General features: G+C 34.4%; 1 protein-coding gene across 5 annotated transcripts in view; it reads left to right on the top strand.

Moving 5' to 3' along the window:
• Positions 1-19,241, top strand: part of LOC141448165 (G-protein coupled receptor Mth2-like) — a 79,777-nt gene that overhangs the window by 34,316 nt on the left and 26,220 nt on the right. For 2 of the 5 annotated variants that reach the window (XM_074116296.1, XM_074116297.1), the window contains exon 1: positions 1,099-1,880. The exons of 1 other annotated variant lie outside the window; for it this stretch is intronic. In XM_074116296.1, the coding sequence (XP_073972397.1) occupies positions 1,190-1,880 (691 nt within the window). In that variant the 5' untranslated portion in view covers positions 1,099-1,189. Of the gene's footprint in view, positions 1-1,098; positions 1,881-19,241 lie in introns of those variants that run through there. 2 more of the 5 variants (XM_074116298.1, XM_074116295.1) reach the window with 1 other exon arrangement.

The following is a 19,241-nucleotide window of genomic DNA, read 5'->3' as shown; positions in this document are numbered from 1 at the left end:
AAATGTATACACTATTTGATAAAAAGTACATAAAAAATCTTAAGACAAATGCTTAAAAGAACTAATAAAAATAAGAATAATAAAATAATTACAGCGTGAGTTCTGCCCACCTGATGTTGAATGCTAAATAGATGTTGACCCAGGAGTCTTCTGCTCTCTCGCTCTCAATCACTTTTGGTACGATGTTTTGGAAATTATTAAATTGTTTATGTCACTTAAAGTCTCTGCAAATAGGGACCATTTATGTCACTTCGTGTCTCTGCAATCGGGCGCCAGTTATATATCTTGTACCGTTAGGGGTTTTTTTAAAAAGAATAATTTCTATTTAAAAGACAAGTTCTTTATTACAATATTAACTGATATATAATATAACGGTTACAAAGATATCAAGGGAAGGGAACTTCACTACTGATAGGTTGAACGGAACTGAACTGATCTCGGGCAGCAACTGGGCAGAACTTAGCTCGGGCAGCGGTTGGACAGAACTGGCTGGCCTGGCCTGGGTGAAGTATTTATATGTTTGAAGACTGCTGTTATCAGAGGAAATATATTTATGCTGAGTCTCGAGGTTTCGTGTATATAACGCGTGTGAAAAGATACATAGTCCAGAGAACATCGTCATTTTTTTAAAAAATTTCAGATATATATAATAATCGATATAATAAATCGATTTGCTGTCTGAATTTTACTTTTACTAAATAATGAGGCACAGGAGTTGCATTTTAATAAAACGATACTTTACAAGGAATTTTACCCATCATTAATCATTTTTCTAAAAAGCTTTTATTGTATTTAGGGCACCTAAACGGTGCATTTCCGGTAAAAATTTCGATATACTGAAATCGATACAATCGCAATATTGGTATTGCCTAGAGAATGTAAAAGTTAGGAATTAGTTTTGTGGAAAACCTTGAGAAGAGGAGTAAGGGAAACTCGTGTCCAGTGTTCACCTCAGTTTTTTTAAGATGAATTAAATTTTCTTCGTTAAAGATGAAAAGGGCAGAGCAAAGCGTGCGAAGTGACTTGAGTGAACGGGGCAGTCAGGGTTCGTGTAGCCTGTGGAGGAGTGGGGGCAACTAGCAGGTGAGGTCGGCCGGTGTGTACTTGGTCAGTAGAAACATGAGGAGGGAGTTGTCGTGTGCTGGCGAGTTACAGTTGTCCGGGGCCCCGCGGGAAGGTTATATCAGTCATGTTGCAGCCACTCAGTGCGGCCACCACAGGTTTACTCATCTACACGACACTGTCCACCTGGCTAGGAATACTTCCGGTCAGCGCAGAACTACGCCAAGATGACCAAATATCACCATTCATCTTAAAATGTTGTCCAAATGGTCGACTCTTGAAAGATGGTGAATGTATGGAATCCAATTCTTCATTGTTGCATCCATTTAAACTGCCAATCGCTCATAGCTGGCCTTCGCTGCAAGTAGTTGAACACGCAAAATTCAACATCTCCTATGGCAATCCAATCTGTCCATCTTTGATGTATTTCCTTGATCCGGAAAACTATGAAAAAGAAAGCTATCGTCTCTTAGTGAATGGTTCTCTGTATCGTGGTGATGGAACGTTGATCGAGCCGGAAGATTATTGTCTAGATGTAGTGGAATCACAGAATGCCATCCTACCGGCTCTTTGTTTTCCCGAAGATGAGAATCAAGTGGAAGATGGAGAGATGTATCGCATCTATCCGGTTGGAATGTTGGTTTCTGTGCCGTTCCTATTTCTCACATTTCTGGTGTACGCTTTGATAAGACAGTTGAGGAATTTGCACGGTTGTTGTCTCATGTCTCATGTGGCTTCGTTGCTGATTGGCTATTCGTGTCTGGTTACCTTGCAGATCGCCTCCACAAGGATGGGCAATACACCCTGTAAAATTGTTGGTAAGTACGTCCTTACTAATAATTACCAACTGGGCCTATTTCTTTGCGATTCCTCTTACTTCTCTTAGAATATTTTTTTACTTAATTAATGACAGTATTATGGTAGACCATTACACCTAAGTCACTTTTCTGTTCCTTGAAATAAGAACAAATTACAAAAAACAAAAATTGCTGTGAGCTGCTAAAAAAAAGAAATTATCAAAAATTCCAAAATAGCTATTGTATTTTTAATACAATAGAAACAAAATATTATTTATAGTACGCGAACTTCAGTATTTATCTTCAAATAGATTTATGAAAGTGACAATTTGAAAACAGACTGGTCTAGACACATTTAAAACAAAATGCTCGTCGTTTTTTATACTCTTAAATTTGTTTTCTAGCACCGAACTTATAAAACATATTCAATTCATTTTGAAAATTTCTAAAGAAAATTAAGAAAGCATAATTTTAAAGAATATGTAGAAGAAAATCTCAAAATGTTGAAAAATTTGAGTAGTAAAATGATACTCCCAGTTGGGAAATATTTAGATTTAGAACTACATTTTGACTACGGATGAAGTCAAAAAGGATACATCCATTAAAAAGTTGATAACGAAAATTCGACACAATAACAGTACTAGCTTTTGAAAATGATCCAAAAAATGAATTATTTTTTTTTTTTTAGAAAATGCTTCAAATAACTTGATTGGTACTTAGGGTCGGAAGTGTGTAGTAATTAGTTATTGCATGATAATTGAATTTTCTTGAGATATCTTAGTAGCACTGTTTTTAATTCTACAGTCAGCTGTGGCATTTACCAGCTGCGGTAGTTCAGTCAAAATAAACCCCAGTCGTTATAATGTTTTTATTTATAATTAATAACGCGTAAAGTGAACATTCTTTTAGTTTATCAATGCTCTTTTTTTTTAATGCATGACATTTAGGTTATTTTTATAGCATTTAAAAGTTCTGTTTTATTGCTAAATTTGTTTAAAAAGTTGTATGTTTTTACGAGGTTGTCGTCAAGATAAGGCTGTCAACATTGAAAAAAGATAATTTACAATGTCAAATAAGGTAGGATCTTTATTAAGTACATAATGTTGTATGTAAATTTCTTTCTTTTTTTTTTTTTTTGTTTAGAAGTTGTAATTTTATTGTCATTTAATGTAAACATAAATAACTATTATCGTTTCGTTAAAATGGGTTCGTTCAAAGTTTGAAAGACGATTTAATTAATTTTTTTAGGGATATAACTGATTTTTAAATTAGTTCTACCGCTTTTATTATTATCTACTAAACTTGGTACGTTTTTATTGTTTAACAACATTTCGCTATTATTAACCTTAAAATTATATTTTTTAAAGTACAGTGTTATGTTCCCTTTCATATCCACCTGAGCGCTGTCTAAGCTTTTAAAAAAATTTCACTTAAATTTTTGTGTTCTACTTAGCTAACAATCTTTTGTTGACCATTTTATACAATTTAGGTCTTCCTTTTGGGAGTAGAACAAGATCCAGTTTATCAAGTTGGTTTTTGTAAACTGTTTTAGCTTTATAACTTAAAGAAGGTTATTTTAAAGTTGTAATTACCAACAAAGTGTAAAGGCAATCTTCGCGTTAGGGAAAACAATCTTGAATCACGTAGATTTTTAGTTCGTTCATCCAATGGTTTTTGACGCATTTCCTTTGGTTCAAAAGTGATATTGTGTGCCAAAATGTGTGTGTTTTTTTTTTTTATTTACTTCCGCCTGATTTTTTGTTTTTTGTATTTTTCTTAAATTAAGAGTTAAAAATCTTAAGAGAAAATGAAGTTAATTGAATTAGAATGCAACTAATAAAAAGTACTGAACGTTGTGAAGACTATTTTTGCAGAGGCTTACCAGAGATCGAAGAAAGATGCAGATTTATAGTTGCAAGTTTATGCTATTCATTGATTCTTATGACGCTGGTTTTACTATCGGAATCTTACAACTCAAACTTAATATAAAGCTTGTGTTTTATTGAGATTATTAATACTTTTAGAGATATTTTCCGTTAATCTAAACTTTCAGCTCCTTTCAGTTTTTCATTTTGAGATATTTTGTACATCTTCCGATTAAAACTACTGTTTTTTTAGATCTAGTATCTAGGACCGATCGTAAGCACAATTTTCTCTTATTTCAAGTTACGCTTTCATGGCTGAAGCTACACTTAATAAAAGTTAACCCACAATAATTGGTTAATTAATAATAAGATTAAAAATTAAAACAGTCCGGTATTTATCAACATTCTGGAGTACAGGTTATGTAAGAGGTAGGTTTCAAGGTTGTTACATTAAATTTTAATTTATATATACATGTTTATTTATATTTATTTTAAAAAAATAATAATGTTGGCTGCCATGAGTTGTTGGTAGGTTTATGGTTATCATTTTTTTTGTAGCTTATTATTGGGTAGTTTCCTCCAATAAAGTTCCCTGTGTTTACCTGGCCACAGTAATCATTATAGCTGCACACAGTATCATTTTTTTTTTTTTTTTTCAAGGATTAATGACTACAGTAAAATGATTATGTTGTTTTTGTTGTCTTTAAAAGTTTAGAGAATTCAATTCTATATGGAAACGAAAAAAATAATAATTCAGACTTGTAAAACCGGTTCGATACATTCATCGGTTAGTCGCCAAATGTTGGTGTTAAGCTGCCAACGCTTGGTGAGTTCACCCTCGTTTCTGATTTTCTTCTTCTAATCAGAACAAATATTGTTTGCGTTGAATTTAGTTTATTTTGGGGGTGAGGAAGTGCATGTTTTTTTTTTTGGATAATAAGACGTTGGTGTATGTCTTTATCGATAATTTGTCCGTCGTTGTGCGCATGTTTATTGTATCTCTGACCTTGTTTCGGATTTTCATCTACCATCAGATCAATCATTTCGGATGCAGAGATTTAGACATCAGTTATGTTTCCGTTTCAAACACTTACTGACTATTGACCTGAATGTCCCCCGGGCTAACTCTTGGTTAACTGTCTCACGGTTCAGTGAGTTAACCCACTCAAGATATAATAACCAGTAAGATTGCTTGGATGTCTTGAGAAAATTACGATTCTGAAAATTGTTTAACACATCTCCAGCCGGTTCTTTATGTCTTTTCAGCCGGCTTTTCTAGAATTACTGAATTGTACGTCGGATTAGCGCCATTACCTCGTTTCCTAGTACCTTCTGTGACCTGCAAAAAGTTTACAAGTAATCATGGATTACTGTTCATTATTTTTGGTGACTGAGATTCATAGTTTCAATAGGATGAACAAATTAATGCCATTTTCAGTCATTATAAACTTTATTATGCCGAGCTTTCGACCTAGGGTGACTAGGTCATCTTCAGGGCCAATTTACATGTGTCTGTTCGTGGACAAGACCAGAAGACACACCAACCAATGATGTAAAACTTTGTAAATTAGCCCTGAAGATGACCTACGAGGTCTGTAAATTAAGTAATGAGACTGATTTTTTAAAAAAATTTTGTATTCAAAAAGAATTACAATTCTACATTGTCACCTTCAAAATAACTTCCTTCTGAAGCCACACAGCGCTGGAGACGTTTCTTCCACTCCTCATAGCAGTGCTCGAACTCCGATACTGGAATAGCCTTCACAGCTGGTCGGTTACAGCCGTTTGAATGTTTTCCGACTGTCCCAAAATGAGTTCCCTTGAGGTGATTTCTGGAACGTGTCATTACTGGTGACGAGTCTTGGGTGTTTGAGTACGACCCACAGAAACCATGGCGCCAGAGTATGGAGTGGCATACTTCAACCTCTCCAAGGCCCAAAAAAGCAAGTATGGCGAAGTCGAAGATAAAAAAAATGCATGCTGGGAAATCGTCCACAAAGAGTTTTTGACCTCAAGGTCAAACGGTTCAATCAACACTTTTACCCGAGAGGTTCTTGGTAAAACTTCGAAAAAGGGTCATTCTTGTGAGACCAAACATCAAGAACAAGTGGGTGTTGTGCATCACGATAATGCTCCTTGTCACACAGCAATTTCAATAAACGAGTTTTTGGCCAGTAAAAACATTCCTGGGGCTCCTCAGCCTCCTTATTCGCCTGACTTGAGTCCTTGTGACTTTTTTCTCTTCCCTAGGTCTAAAGCTCGGCATAATAAAGTTTGTCATGACTGAAAATGGCATTAAATTTTTCATCCTATTGTAATTATAAATATTACTTTTTTGGTTTAAAGATCGAATTGTCAAAATATTTGAGAAAACAACCTCATTAAGAAAGTGATTGCGTTGAACCTTAAGGAGAGAATAGTCTTAAGATGGAATAGTATAGGATTTTTTTTCTGAACCAAAGCCCCCCTCTGATTGGAGAAACAAATCTAGATGGCCCCTCATAGTTCTATAATTTTGTTTTTCTTTTGAAAATGCCAATTTTTTTAATTTTGCGAACATATGTTACAAAGTAGATCCTATAGATTTCATTTTAAATATTTTTATTGCATTTTCTGTTCTTTGTGTTGGAATGAACACGTTCGCAGCAAGAACCCTAACTAAATGGAATAGGGTTTTTTCACTAGAATAATACGAATTTCAGTTTTTTTTTTTTGCCCTTTAAGGTTTAAGAGCTAACCTAATCGTGTGAGCTTATTCACGCCAGATTTATGAGTCCCAGATTTAAAGATAATCCAGAGAAAACTCAGGTTATTAATGATTTCCGTAATTTTCTGTTAGCCATAATCAAGGTAAATCTAACCTGTTTGAAAGGAAGTCCACAACTCTTTCTGGAAGAGATAAATTTAATGATTATATTATCCTATTTATTGAGATATTATTTTTTAAAGACGTTCTTCAATTTAAATAAATAAATTGCATCCATTTATATTTTAATACTTAACCTTTTCAATTTATAAAAATATAAAATTAAAATTTAATTCAATTTCAAGGATTCCCTCATCTTTTTTATTCCTTTTTGTACAGATCTCATTGTATTAACGGTTATCGTTTACTGTTTTCAGGAAATCAAAACCTGTTAACAATTATAGCGTATTGTTTTTTTTAATTTGCACCGGAAGTATCCGTTTTGAGAACAGTCGCGACCGGAAACATTGTTTTACTGTTGCTGTATGTCTGTGTGTGTGTATGGTCAACATTACTCTAAAACGGAAACTAAAAATAGAAGTGTTTCTAATTGATATTTCGGCTCGGTACCACAAAGGGTGCCGTTCCACTAAGCGCTCGCTCACAGGGTGCCGTTCCACTAAGCGCTCGCTCACAGGGTGCCGTTCCACTAAGCGCTCGCTCACAACGATCAAAATATACCTTCAGAACGCGTTCCACTTGACGACCGCGGCGTTCGTAGTGGTCGTGGCGAAAACGTAGTGACGTTTTGACGTAATGACGTCACTATTTTCGCTCACGCAAAGCTCACAACCCCCACCCCCCACCACCACCTTAAGAGCTGGGTCGAAGTGGGCGTTCAGAAAATTGGCGCAATTTTTTAAAAGCAAAGATGGCGAACCGAAAAAATTATCTCAGGTAAATGAAAGTATTATATCTCATGCCAAATAATTGAATGTGTTTCTCGAAAGTCTAAAAAAAAATAACAAAATGAAAAATTACTTATCCCTTTACATACTGAATAACGATCAGTTACACTTTGATAGTTGAGAATACGTGGCCTAAGTTTTCGCTTTTCACTATTGCGATTTTGTATAAAATTGCATTCCACTCTTCATCGGAACTAGATAAAGAACTTTCTAAAGCATTATTACGTTGCATTAATAAATATCCTACTGTTGCCACAAAAGACATTTTAATTTTATTTAAACTTAAATTTTATAAATCACTAAAATGTAATATAAAAAATTGAATTATGTATATATTTTTAATATAAGTCAACTTTACCAATAATTAATAAAGTTTATTATAACTGCTTATAAACGGGGTTAAAATTAAAAAAATAACCTCTTCAAGCTTCTGACTTATTTTCGAGGTCGCCATTTGTAATGTTTACATGAACGGTTGAAACGACCCCACAGTCATTCCACTTGGGTTTTCGATTGTAACGCTCGCAAGCAAGTGGAACGGGCAAAACCGGGCGGTCGTGAGCGTGATCGTTGAAAGAACGCTTAGTGGAAGAGTGCAATTGTTGGAAAAACGGCGGCGGTAGCGATTTTGTTCACTTAACCTTGTATTTTTTATTGTGCGCATTTATTGATCTGTTTGTCGTCGTTTAAAACTTTTTTTTTTTTTTTTTTTTGAGAAAATTCTATTGAAAGCAACGAGAGCGGGAAGGATAGGCTACTGACTAACGTAGTACTACTTCACTAATGACGTACTCAGCTGTGCCTTATGTATTATAAATGTGGATTAAAGATGTTGCTAAAATTCTGAGCTTGAAAATAAATCCAACTTCACTGAATGGATTTTTCGATTTTCTGAGATCGTTTACGCCTGTTATGATTTTCCCCCTAAACTTTGGAAATACATGGAGACACAGCCATGACAATCGCTCCTAGATTTTTATGATTTCCGGTTGAACCTTTAGTTTGGACAACGCTAAATTAGAATCACAATGATTGGACCAATTGGTGTGACCATTTCTAAGTTTATTTTTAGCTAATTTTATTGAATACCATAAATATTATTGTTGTAGGCATAAATAAATACTAATAAGCAGGTCAGTGCTGTGTAACGGAGATCGGAGCACACACACACAGTATGTTTAGGCGAGCGTTGTGTAGGCATATTTTGACCTTGGAGAATTCCCAAATAATTGTTCTGCTAGGAGGGGGCAGTTGGGTATTCCAAGACCTTATCTATCAACCGTAGATTGGACTGCATTTTTTGTTATTGTTATTGGCAAATATTAAATAGATTATTCTTTTGCTTCGTTTAGTGAAAGGTATTTCTTGTTAGTGTTCGTGAATGTAAACCGGGTAATTGTTGGTACTGTTTTGGTACTTAGTACACCTCCAAGTACTAAGGTGTTTATAAATTTTACTTACGTGGTACTTTTAGAAAGAAAAATCTAAATATTTCCAAGTCCTTTAGGTTTCAAGCATCAAAATGTTTCTGAGCAACTTCTTGCTTATATGTGGGCGATTGATTAATTTTGGACTAAGTCATGCTGTAGGAGATTATTGGAAACTGTTGCCAAAAATTAAGAAGAACGGTTTCTCAATAATTAACCATTTCGGTTTCTCCGGAGTACACAACTCTCGAGTCTCACAACCTCATTGTGGGTACTTGTTTGTAATTAAGACTTCCATAAGACTATTGTGGGCTACTATTTTATTTCTTTTAAACAATTAGAGCAGGGGTCCCCAAAGTAAGGCCCGCGGGCCACATGCGGCTCCCTGAGGAGGACATTTATCCGGCCCCCGCCGCACTTCCGGAAGGGGCATCTCTCTTTCATTGGTGGTCAGTGAGAGAAGCACTATATGTGGCGGTGCCGCAAAGCGCTGCGTCGCTCATGTACAGTACTACTTTCGGGTGACGCGAGAAGCACGCGTCACGGCTCCGAAAGCAGTGTAAAATAACAGCCAGAAGTAGGAAGAAAGGCAAAGCACTATAACTATACCGGACATTGGACCATCTCATTAGCCAAAAAGCAGGGCCATAGTTCCCACAGAAATACTGGGCAGTTTGGTGATTTAAATTTACTTGTTCTTTATTTGTGAATATTTCTATTTGTTCCCGTTTTGTTTAGTTTGGGGACCCCTGGATTAAAAGATTCTTTGGGCATAACCCGTCTTCTTTAAGTTCTATGTACTTTTCGTTGGATTAAGCGAGAATTCTGTAAGATCAAGATGGACTATTTGAGTATTTAGATCGCGTTCTTTAAGACAAATATTGGTACCTTGTTTTAACTTAAAATCCGAGAAACACCATTGTGGATTCCTCGGGTGATACAATGAATTTTGATAAGCCATTTTGTGAACCATAGATCTTGAGCATGAGCAGATGCTTATCACACGATATTGTGTTGCAATCGAGAGACTGCGCTACAATTTATACTTTGGAACTTTAAGACCAAAGGAGATTGTAGCACAACAAGAACTAGTAGGGAAAATCCTCAACCTCTTTAGAAGGGGAGTTTCCATCTACTAGATCTAAAGGGAAAGCCACAATAAGCCTCTTGTGGTTGCGGTGCCGTGGAGCATGAGTCCCGACCCGCCATTCAAAATCTAAAAATCTATCACACGATAAACATTCTCCTAAGCTGTTAAGCCTTACAATTAATTGTTAATTCTCTACCATTTGCACAAGCGGTTCCTATGAGTCCTTCTAAATGAATCCTTGATCTGTCTGACCCATTCAATAAACAAACGTACTGCCAATGAACCACCGCTGTCCTGATATCATTAGTTAACTTATTCCACCCCTCCTCCACCACCCTTTATTAGAAATAAAAATAAAATATAATGACCTTCTTGATTACAGATATTTTTGAAGAGGAAATGGATTCATGAAATAAATCCCTTAACGTTTTTTAAAGAAATTTCCGTCCGAGTAGCAGGGGTTTTTCATTTATTATTACGCTATTTTATTTTATTTTTTTATTGTTGGCAATAGTAATAAAAAGTTGTATACAATCAAAAAATGCGGCAGTTTTATACATAATTGTCCAATCGCACGTATTGAGAAATAAAAATATTTATCAAAGAAACATGCCGAGTGTAGTAAAGATTGTGTGACTCATATAACCAGCGTAAAGTCCCGCGCACAATTTTGCAACAAACGGAAACAACAACAAAAATACAGGTGGCGCTCCCAAAACGAAAACACGCGCCAACAGGATTATGTAACAAAATGTTGGATTCTTTTCCAGTGGCCAATTACATTAGCATTACAACAAAACGAAAGTGTAATTCTAGTTCATTTCTCCAGTTCCAGGCTAATTGCACCAATTGCATTGAGAAAACGCATCCAAGAGCTTAATAACCTCCAAAGCTGTGACGTCACATAAAAATACATCATATGAGGCCATGATGTAAAATTCCCAGACCATATCACAATGAAATTATTACGTTGCGTGTTCAACTAGTGTCTTTTTTGCGTAGCCTAATGGGGTCCTATCAACATTAGATTAATTACACTACACTCTAGTCCATATCTCACTAATCTTCATTCATCTTCTAAAGCACTAGAGTTTTGCCTAAAGTGAAAAAAAAGAAGTTATTATTGCATTACATGTCCAGGCTATGAGAAAGAGTGCTTCATTCATTCATAGAGGCAATAAAATTACTGTTATCTTTAGTAATGTCTACAGATGTGATCTTTATAAACTCTTGAATTGAAGAAAACTTAATGGAATATTAAAATATTGAAACGACGCATATTTTTTTTTATTAATAAACGCTGAAAACTGTGCATTCTGCAATATTAATGATGCCATTTTCAAATTTAAACCACTATAAATAATTAACCATCAATTTCTCGGCTTCTAACGATCAGATTTGTATGCAATTTTACTGAAGTATAGAGAACATCTATCTCTACATTTGGGCCGAATTTCAGCTTCCTTGAACCAGTAGTATAGGCGCTACAGCAAGTTAAAGTTTTGGTATGTTTTATCTTATTGAAATTTTGACCATCAATTTTTTGCTTCACAATGTTTTATTTTTATTTTTAAAATCAAAAACGGTAACAACAATAACAATAATAACATAAATAATACAAATAGTTCTCAGTCTATAATTTAGGTTTAATTTATAATTAGGCTTTAGCATTTTATTTTAACTTTTAGAGGTTATTATAAAGATTTATACAATATAAATAGTTCAAAGAAATAGTTGACATCTGGCTTTATTTAGAAAATTTTGAATATCAGTGTCAGAGAAATCACAAGTCAAAATGATTTGCTATCCGCATCAAACGAAAGGTAGGGGAGTCAAAAACGTAATTATGTTTGCAGTACGGTACATTGAACGGAGAAGAATTACGTGTAGTATGGGATGAGATATTAAAAGAAATTAAAGCAAGAAGATAAGGACAGTCTATTTGAGAATGGAGAAGTTTGCAGAGGAAAGAGAGATCGCAATAAATTCTTCTGGAGGAAGAAGTGGAGGAATATTGAGGAGTGAGCTGTAGATCGGAATGGATACGGCAAGCCACCAACCACCGCAAGAACTTGTTCTGGAACAGCATCAATAGAAGTACCTTGCAACATGGTCTCCAAATTATTGGAACCATACTCAAGATGGGGGGGTCTTATATATGGGTGTTCCTAAATACAAACCCAACCATTTGTAAAGATTTGAGCTTTTCTGATCCTATTCATGTGCTCCATAAAATCTAATTTGCAAGTTGAACGTGAATGTCCAAATTCTTAATTCTGACACGATACTCCTACCTAGTAAAGAGCCGTTCAGCGTATAGTAGTCATAAGACACACGGGGTCACGCTGCCTAGTGAAGGAAATTACACTACGTACACTTGGACAGGTTCAGATCTAAACAGTTTCTCAAGGCACCAACGAGATAAGGGAATTCAATGCCTTTTGCAAGGTCCTACATTCATGAGGAACGTTCAGATTTGTATGGAATTCTAGTCAAATACAGAGATATTTTATCTCTACATTTGAGCCCAATTTCAGCTTTCTTGAAGAAGTATTATAGGCGCTACAGCGAGTTAAATTTTTGGTATGTTACATCTTATTGACATATCAATTCTCAATTTCATAGTAACTGTAGATTTTCTTATAGTGTAAGCAATTTTCTACTTCATTTTCCTTTTATTACTGTAATCAACTATGCTTTACTTTATTATTTATTTCTGTTTGTGTATATTTTCAAACTTCATGTATCTGAGAATAGTCCTTGAAGTATTATGTGAATAAAATTTAAATAATTATACCTTGCAATGAAAGTAATTGATAAATACATATTCAATTATCATTCTAGCTTTTTTTGAAATAATTGAAAATGTCGATTCTGATTGCTTGGTACTCCTTGGTTACAGAGTTTCCTAACGTTTTGAATAAGTAAATTTTGGATTTTAACTTGATATTGTTTAGCGCCGGAAGTTTGTCGTCTGCCAGTGGTGAGATGTTTTGAAAGAATGCTCTATGTTTCCGTCTCCAATGAACTCCCCCCCCCCAAAAAAAGATTTCTTGTGTAAACTTTTGGAATTGTGAATGGATAGTTTTTTATTCGCAGATAAATAGCAATTTCCTGTGGGAACTTTAACTGCGTTTTCAGTACTTCTGCCTGGTTAATGTAAGAGTAGGACCACATTTAATGTTACGTAGAAAAACAATAACCTTTTTCTGCAACCATGTAGGGAAGTTCTCATTACTCAATTAAAATCAGCTGTGTAATGCCCAACTTTACCTCACTAGTGGGGAAAAATTCCCATTAGTGTCACTTTCCTCACTAGTGAGTGGAAAAACTTTATTGTGCTTCCTTGATATAAGAAGTTTTGTTATTAAATATTTTCTGTAAAACTTTAATAAGCTTATTTAACGTAACTAAATAATTAAAAAACGAATATTAAAAATATAAAATAAAAATTGAAAGGAATATAGAAATAAAAATAATATTTTAATAAATAATTAGATATTTTTAATTATAACAGTTAAAAAGGTTATAGTGTTATTTTAATTTAAAATGGATTCTAGTGATTCCTGTTTAGTTTTTTTTTTAGTTAATAACACTAATGGTTGCAGAAAAAATATAATATTTAACTCGAGTGTAAAGTATTTTCCTCATACTCGGCAATTTGCACTTGCACTCGCCTCGCCTCGCTTCGCTCGCTCGTGCGTGCAAACCCTGCCTCGTGTGAGGAAAAGTACTACTTTCCACACTTGTTAAATAAATAACTATTTCACTCTTTCAAATTTTTCCAAAATGGAACTAATATTTACAGAGTTATTGGTAGTAATAATTTTAGATAGTTCCGTTTACTAACGAGACCAAGTAAAATTTTGGAAAATGCTGCTTTAGCTCATTTTTGGTAACTTTTTTTCTCGAAATCTTGTTGAACAAAAAAATACGCTTTTAAACGAGGATTTTCTCTATACTTTAAAGAAAATTTGGTAATTTTTTCTCTTATAGGAAAAGAGAAAAAAAAAATGTCCAAGTTGGGTGTCGTTTTTCAACGTTCCACTTTAGCGAGCACTTTTTTGACGATACAACTGCCCCTACCGGACAGTATTAACACTATCAATAATGAAGAGATAATGACGTATAATTTACTTTACTTTTTCCACCTGGACATACGTAACAACTTGGAAGATTAAAGTGCGTAAATTCCCTGATACGTAAATGTATGTAATTATTGTTAATTAATATAGACGTATAGTATATATTTTTTTATAGCCTCACGATTTAATAATTAGCCTTGGAGATTTTTTTGTTCTATTTTGGTCTCTCAAATTATTGCCACGTTTCTTCTCCCCTCCATGTTCACGTTCCGTTTACCTGTTTCTTACCTAGTGTGTGACTGGCACAAGCCTCTCTAGCAGTAGTTACTCTTTTTAAGTTTCCTTTTGCCGCCACATAGAGCATGTATTAGAATCGTTCTGATTTATCGATTATAAATTTTATTGTATCTACCTAGTACATAATTCAAAAATTGGATAATCGATGAGTCCAAATTTGAGTCATCACAGCTAGAAACACCCCACTTTTTTGTTTTCTTTAAACTTGGACTGTTTATGGTGGTCCATGATGGCGATGATGATACTTAAGTGGCACTTTAGATTAGAGGAAAATCTGGAAAGACTTCAATCATACAAGCGATGATAACTAATGATAACTTTTAGTGTAACTAAAAGAAAAATCTCAATAAAATTAAAGTCTTTCTAGACTTTCCTTTAATTTAAAGTGTCATTTAAGTATCATCATCGCTTGTATCATTGAAGTCTTTCCAGACTTTCCTCTAATCTAAAGTGCCATTTAAGTATCATCATCACCATCATCGCTTGTATCATTGAAGTCTTTCCAGACTTTCCTCTAATCTAAAGTGCCATTTAAGTATCATCATCACCATCATCGCTTGTATCATTGAAGACTTTCCTCTAATCCAAAGTGCCATTTAAGTATCATCATCACCATCATTGCTTGTATCATTGAAGTCTTTCCAGACTTTCCTCTAATCTAAAGTGCCATTTAAGTATCATCATCACCATCATCGCTTGTATCATTGAAGACTTTCCTCTAATCTAAAGTGCCATTTAAGTATCATCATCACCATCATCGCTTGTATCATTGAAGTCTTTCCAGACTTTCCTCTAATCTAAAGTGCCATTTAAGTATCATCATCACCATCCATCGCTTCTATCATTGAAGTCTTTCCAGACTTTCCTCTAATCTAAAGTGCCATTTAAGTATCATCATCACCATCATTGCTTGTATCATTGAAGTCTTTCCAGACTTTCCTCTAATCTAAAGTGCCATTTAAGTATCATCATCACCATCCATCGCTTCTATCATTGAAGTCTTTCCAGACTTTCCTCTAATCTAAAGTGCCATTTAAGTATCATCATCACCATCATCGCTTGTATGATATTTTAGGCATTTCTAATGTAATAGAATTTCAAATTTACAGCTGATCTGTTGTTCCGGAAGTGCTACATTAATGATTGGCTGAAAAGATCATCAACAGTTGGCTGTATTATTTCTCCAGGGAGCTTAGCCTAAAATCTTACCTACCGTGCGCAACTCAACGTCTATTTTATCATTCTCTAGTTAGTTACAGGGTCTCCTCTAGATCCTGTTCGATTGACTTAGGGAGTCTGGTAAGGGATTTATTGGCAGAAAATTAAGGCATTGGTTTTTTTTTTTCTTCTACGCCGAAGAGAACCGAGCTCTGTGTCATACAGTTTTCATCGACGGAAACAATATGTGCAGTACCGTTTACTCTTCTTCCTAATAAAACTTATAAAAGTAATTCTTTGGAGTTCCAAGCGATGTATGAAGGGGTTATCCCTCAGTCTGCAGTGGATGATCAGAAGATCTTGGTAAAATTAACCTATCTATTGATTTCCTGGAAGGAACACTGAAGTCAATTACAGTTGCCACAATTATAAATTTATTTTGTAAATAGTAATTATTATACGATAAGTTATTTTTAATGCAAACATCAAGCTAAATAAATTACCCAGAGGATTTATTCTCACAAAATTGTATAAAAATAAAACTATAATGGATTTTTAATAAAAGGCAAGAAAATTGTGAGGGTGGATATCCCAATCAGTTTGGAAATACCACGCACGAACGAGAAGTCGCCTTGTATTTTTGTCCAATGAGCGAACATAATTATGAAATAAACAAGGTTGCCAACTGTGATTTGGAAATAAGAATTTTTTTTTTTTTACAAAGCAATCTCAAGTGCATTCTTATGTTTTGTTAATAACTGATTTAATCGATTATTCTTAAAATTTATATTTTACTTAGGATTCAGTTAATTAATAGCTTTCCAGCTGGTTGAGAGCGTGCTCTCAATTTACGTACACTTGTGGTTTGATTTGTGATGCAAATCGTGGTTGATCTTAGTTACGTTCAGTTTTATTTTTTTATTTTATTTTTGGGAACTTTTGAATAACAAGGTTAGATTATACGGTTGAAATACATTTCGATCGTATCAATTGTTGAAATTGGGGTTGCTACGTGACTAGCAATTTCCTGGAGCACTTTGCAATGCTAGGGAAGCATTAATCAGCACTTAAGATCGACAAAAAAAAAATGGAATTGCATCAAATTATTTTTATTCTAAGTTGAAAAAAGAGGAATCAAATTACTTTATTTGTACTTGGCAAGGAAATTTCAAACTTCTGGAAAAATAATAAATTGTTACAGATATATATATATATATATATAAAAGAAGGTTCAATTAGTTCTATAGTATTAGGCGCTACGATAGCCGAGCGGTTAGGATACTAGACCCGCAAAACTAAAGTGTATTGTTGGTTAGTGGGTTCGATTCCTGGTCTCTAGGCCTTGGATTTTTTATTTGATGGTTAAATATGAGAAATTTTGTAGTAAAGTATATTGGCTTGTCGCCTCTGACCACTACATCTAATTTGGTAGTTGGGTGTAATGTCTGCATGAAAAAATAGGCAATTACTTACTAGGTCTATAGTTTAGCGGCATTGTGCAATTGTGTTGGCATTGTTATTTTTGTTAGGTTTTTTGTTCAGTTGATGAAGTCCCTAAGTCCAAAGTTTAGCTTTTAAAACGGAAATTGTCAGTCATTTCTCTTCTCTCTCTCTCTCAGCTTCCGGTTATCCTGGACAAAGCGTACTTCCCTAGTTCGTACTCTTCTCTCGAAACCATTTGAACCTGAGCAGCCTGCGCACAAATACAGAGTTTTCTGTACTTACTCGTATAAAACTATTGGTCCACACCATTTACCACATAATGTAGATGAATAAATAAATATTTTTTTCAAAAAACGAAAATTCCCGTTACTTTTTGAACACACCTCGTATATCTACATACTTATTTTTGGTTTAAACAATTAAAAAAAAAAGAAATTGAAAAACAAAATTAACATTTTTAAAATCATAATAAGAAAAAAAATTTTTGTATGAAAGTAGGAAGTTCTGTGTGTGAGTGTGCTTGTATTGTTAGTTTGTTTTGAAAGTTCAAGCACACAGTGGGGAAGGACACGGCCTCGTAGATCGCATACATACACTCGCCACTGCCTTCATCTAAATATAATCATATTTTTTATAATAATACATATTACAATGAGATCAGCTGTGCTCCAGGCTATACACTGTCCTATATATTTTCCAGTTTAATGATTTTATCCATAGTAAAATGTTTTCGTTTTAATATTAATAATATGTTAACCTCTTTTTAATAAATGAACTTAGAACGACTAAGTCGGGGAGGGGGAGATTTGTTTTTCTTTTTTAGCGTTAATTTAATAGCTACACTAGTGCGATCTAGTTGTAATGTATTAATTTTAAAGAAAATAATTTTGCTTTCGAGAATATCTTTGAAAAAAAAAATCAGTAAACTGTACTTCCAGTTATGTTTAAGTTTTTAATTATGGTGACTACGTCACAGCACACCAATTTGGAAAAAAACGCTTCTTTAGACTGTTGTACTTCTAATGAAAATGCAAAATTTATCACTACTGCCTGGTTAATTGTTACAAATGTTATTTTAATAGCAGCCAATATGGGTACAAAGGTTAATGTCTAGGAAAGTAGAGAAATTTTCCTTATTCCTAATTTAGCCTATGTGTGCGTAGAATCAATTAATTATATGATAAGGAAAGTTACAAAGTTGGGAACAAGTGAGCTGGCCCCCAAAATGAAATGGCCCGTTTAGTTCAGTGAATTATCTGTTATCCTGGTAAACATTTACTTGGTGGCAAACACTGTAAACAGTTCGTTACCATTTTTATAGGAGCTCTCTTTGTTAGCTGGCTGATTTATTACTGCCACTTAGTTAAACCATGCACGTCATCTTTGGGTTCTGACCGGACCGTTGTCTTGTATGCTTTCATTGATGAATAGGGCACAAAGTTTTCTGTGATTAAATCAACTTCACCAAAAAAAATCCACGTATTCTGCTGAGTGATGTCAACGCCTTAGGTGAAACGGACGTTTGGCAGATTTCCGTAGAGTATCGTCTTTTTGATTAATAACCTTAAACCTATCAGGACATGCGCACTGATGCTGTGCTTTCAACCAACCTACAGACAGGCATTACAATCAAAACTAAATCCGGTAGATACTTTATGATCTATCAACCACCAAAACAATCTCGCCAGCAAGAAACTTCTCAAGTTTCATACTGCTTGCTCGAATCCTCTCCACCCCCATTGTTATTCCTGACAATCCACCCCGCCGTTTGAATCATCGCTAGCCTCTAGGACTTCCGTGAAGATTGAAGATCAGTTTTGAGTACCCGGATCATATTTCGATTTTTTTTTTGTAGTTCCTTCTTAATTGAAAAGGAAATTTTCTTTTCCTTGCAAGGAAAAATTCTCACCGGATATCTTGTGTATAAATTAACAAAATATTAAATTTAAATTGTCTCGGTCAATTCCAAAAAGGTTAATATATAATTAAACAGGTTTTTCCTGTAACATACGTCACAGACAATGACGTTATCAGTCTCCTGTTAGTATAATTTAAAATAGCCGTTTTGAGTTGTCTGACATTTCCTTGAAGCGTCCAATACTTTCGTCACTGTATAATTTCATTTTTAAAATTTCATGTAATAAGCGACATGAATTTGTAATTAGGGCATGAATGGATATAAAACCTAATACATATGGCACTGTATGAATAAAACATTTATGCTGAAGTGTTGCAACAACATAGCTTGGTTATCGAGCTGAGATTTTAATCACTGTTTATAATTCATATATTGATGGCATAATTGCTAGCTAGATTAGTTGACAATAGTGGCCATTTGTGCGCTGTTATTGTTGTCTTGATTT

Source organism: Rhodnius prolixus, unplaced genomic scaffold (genome assembly GCF_049639745.1).
Source record: "Rhodnius prolixus isolate KJV_2025 unplaced genomic scaffold, Rpr scaffold_13, whole genome shotgun sequence".
In the NCBI taxonomy this organism is placed as follows: Eukaryota; Metazoa; Arthropoda; class Insecta; order Hemiptera; family Reduviidae; genus Rhodnius; species Rhodnius prolixus.
Note: the sequence above shows the minus strand (reverse complement) of the source record. Positions and strands in the feature narration are given on the sequence as shown.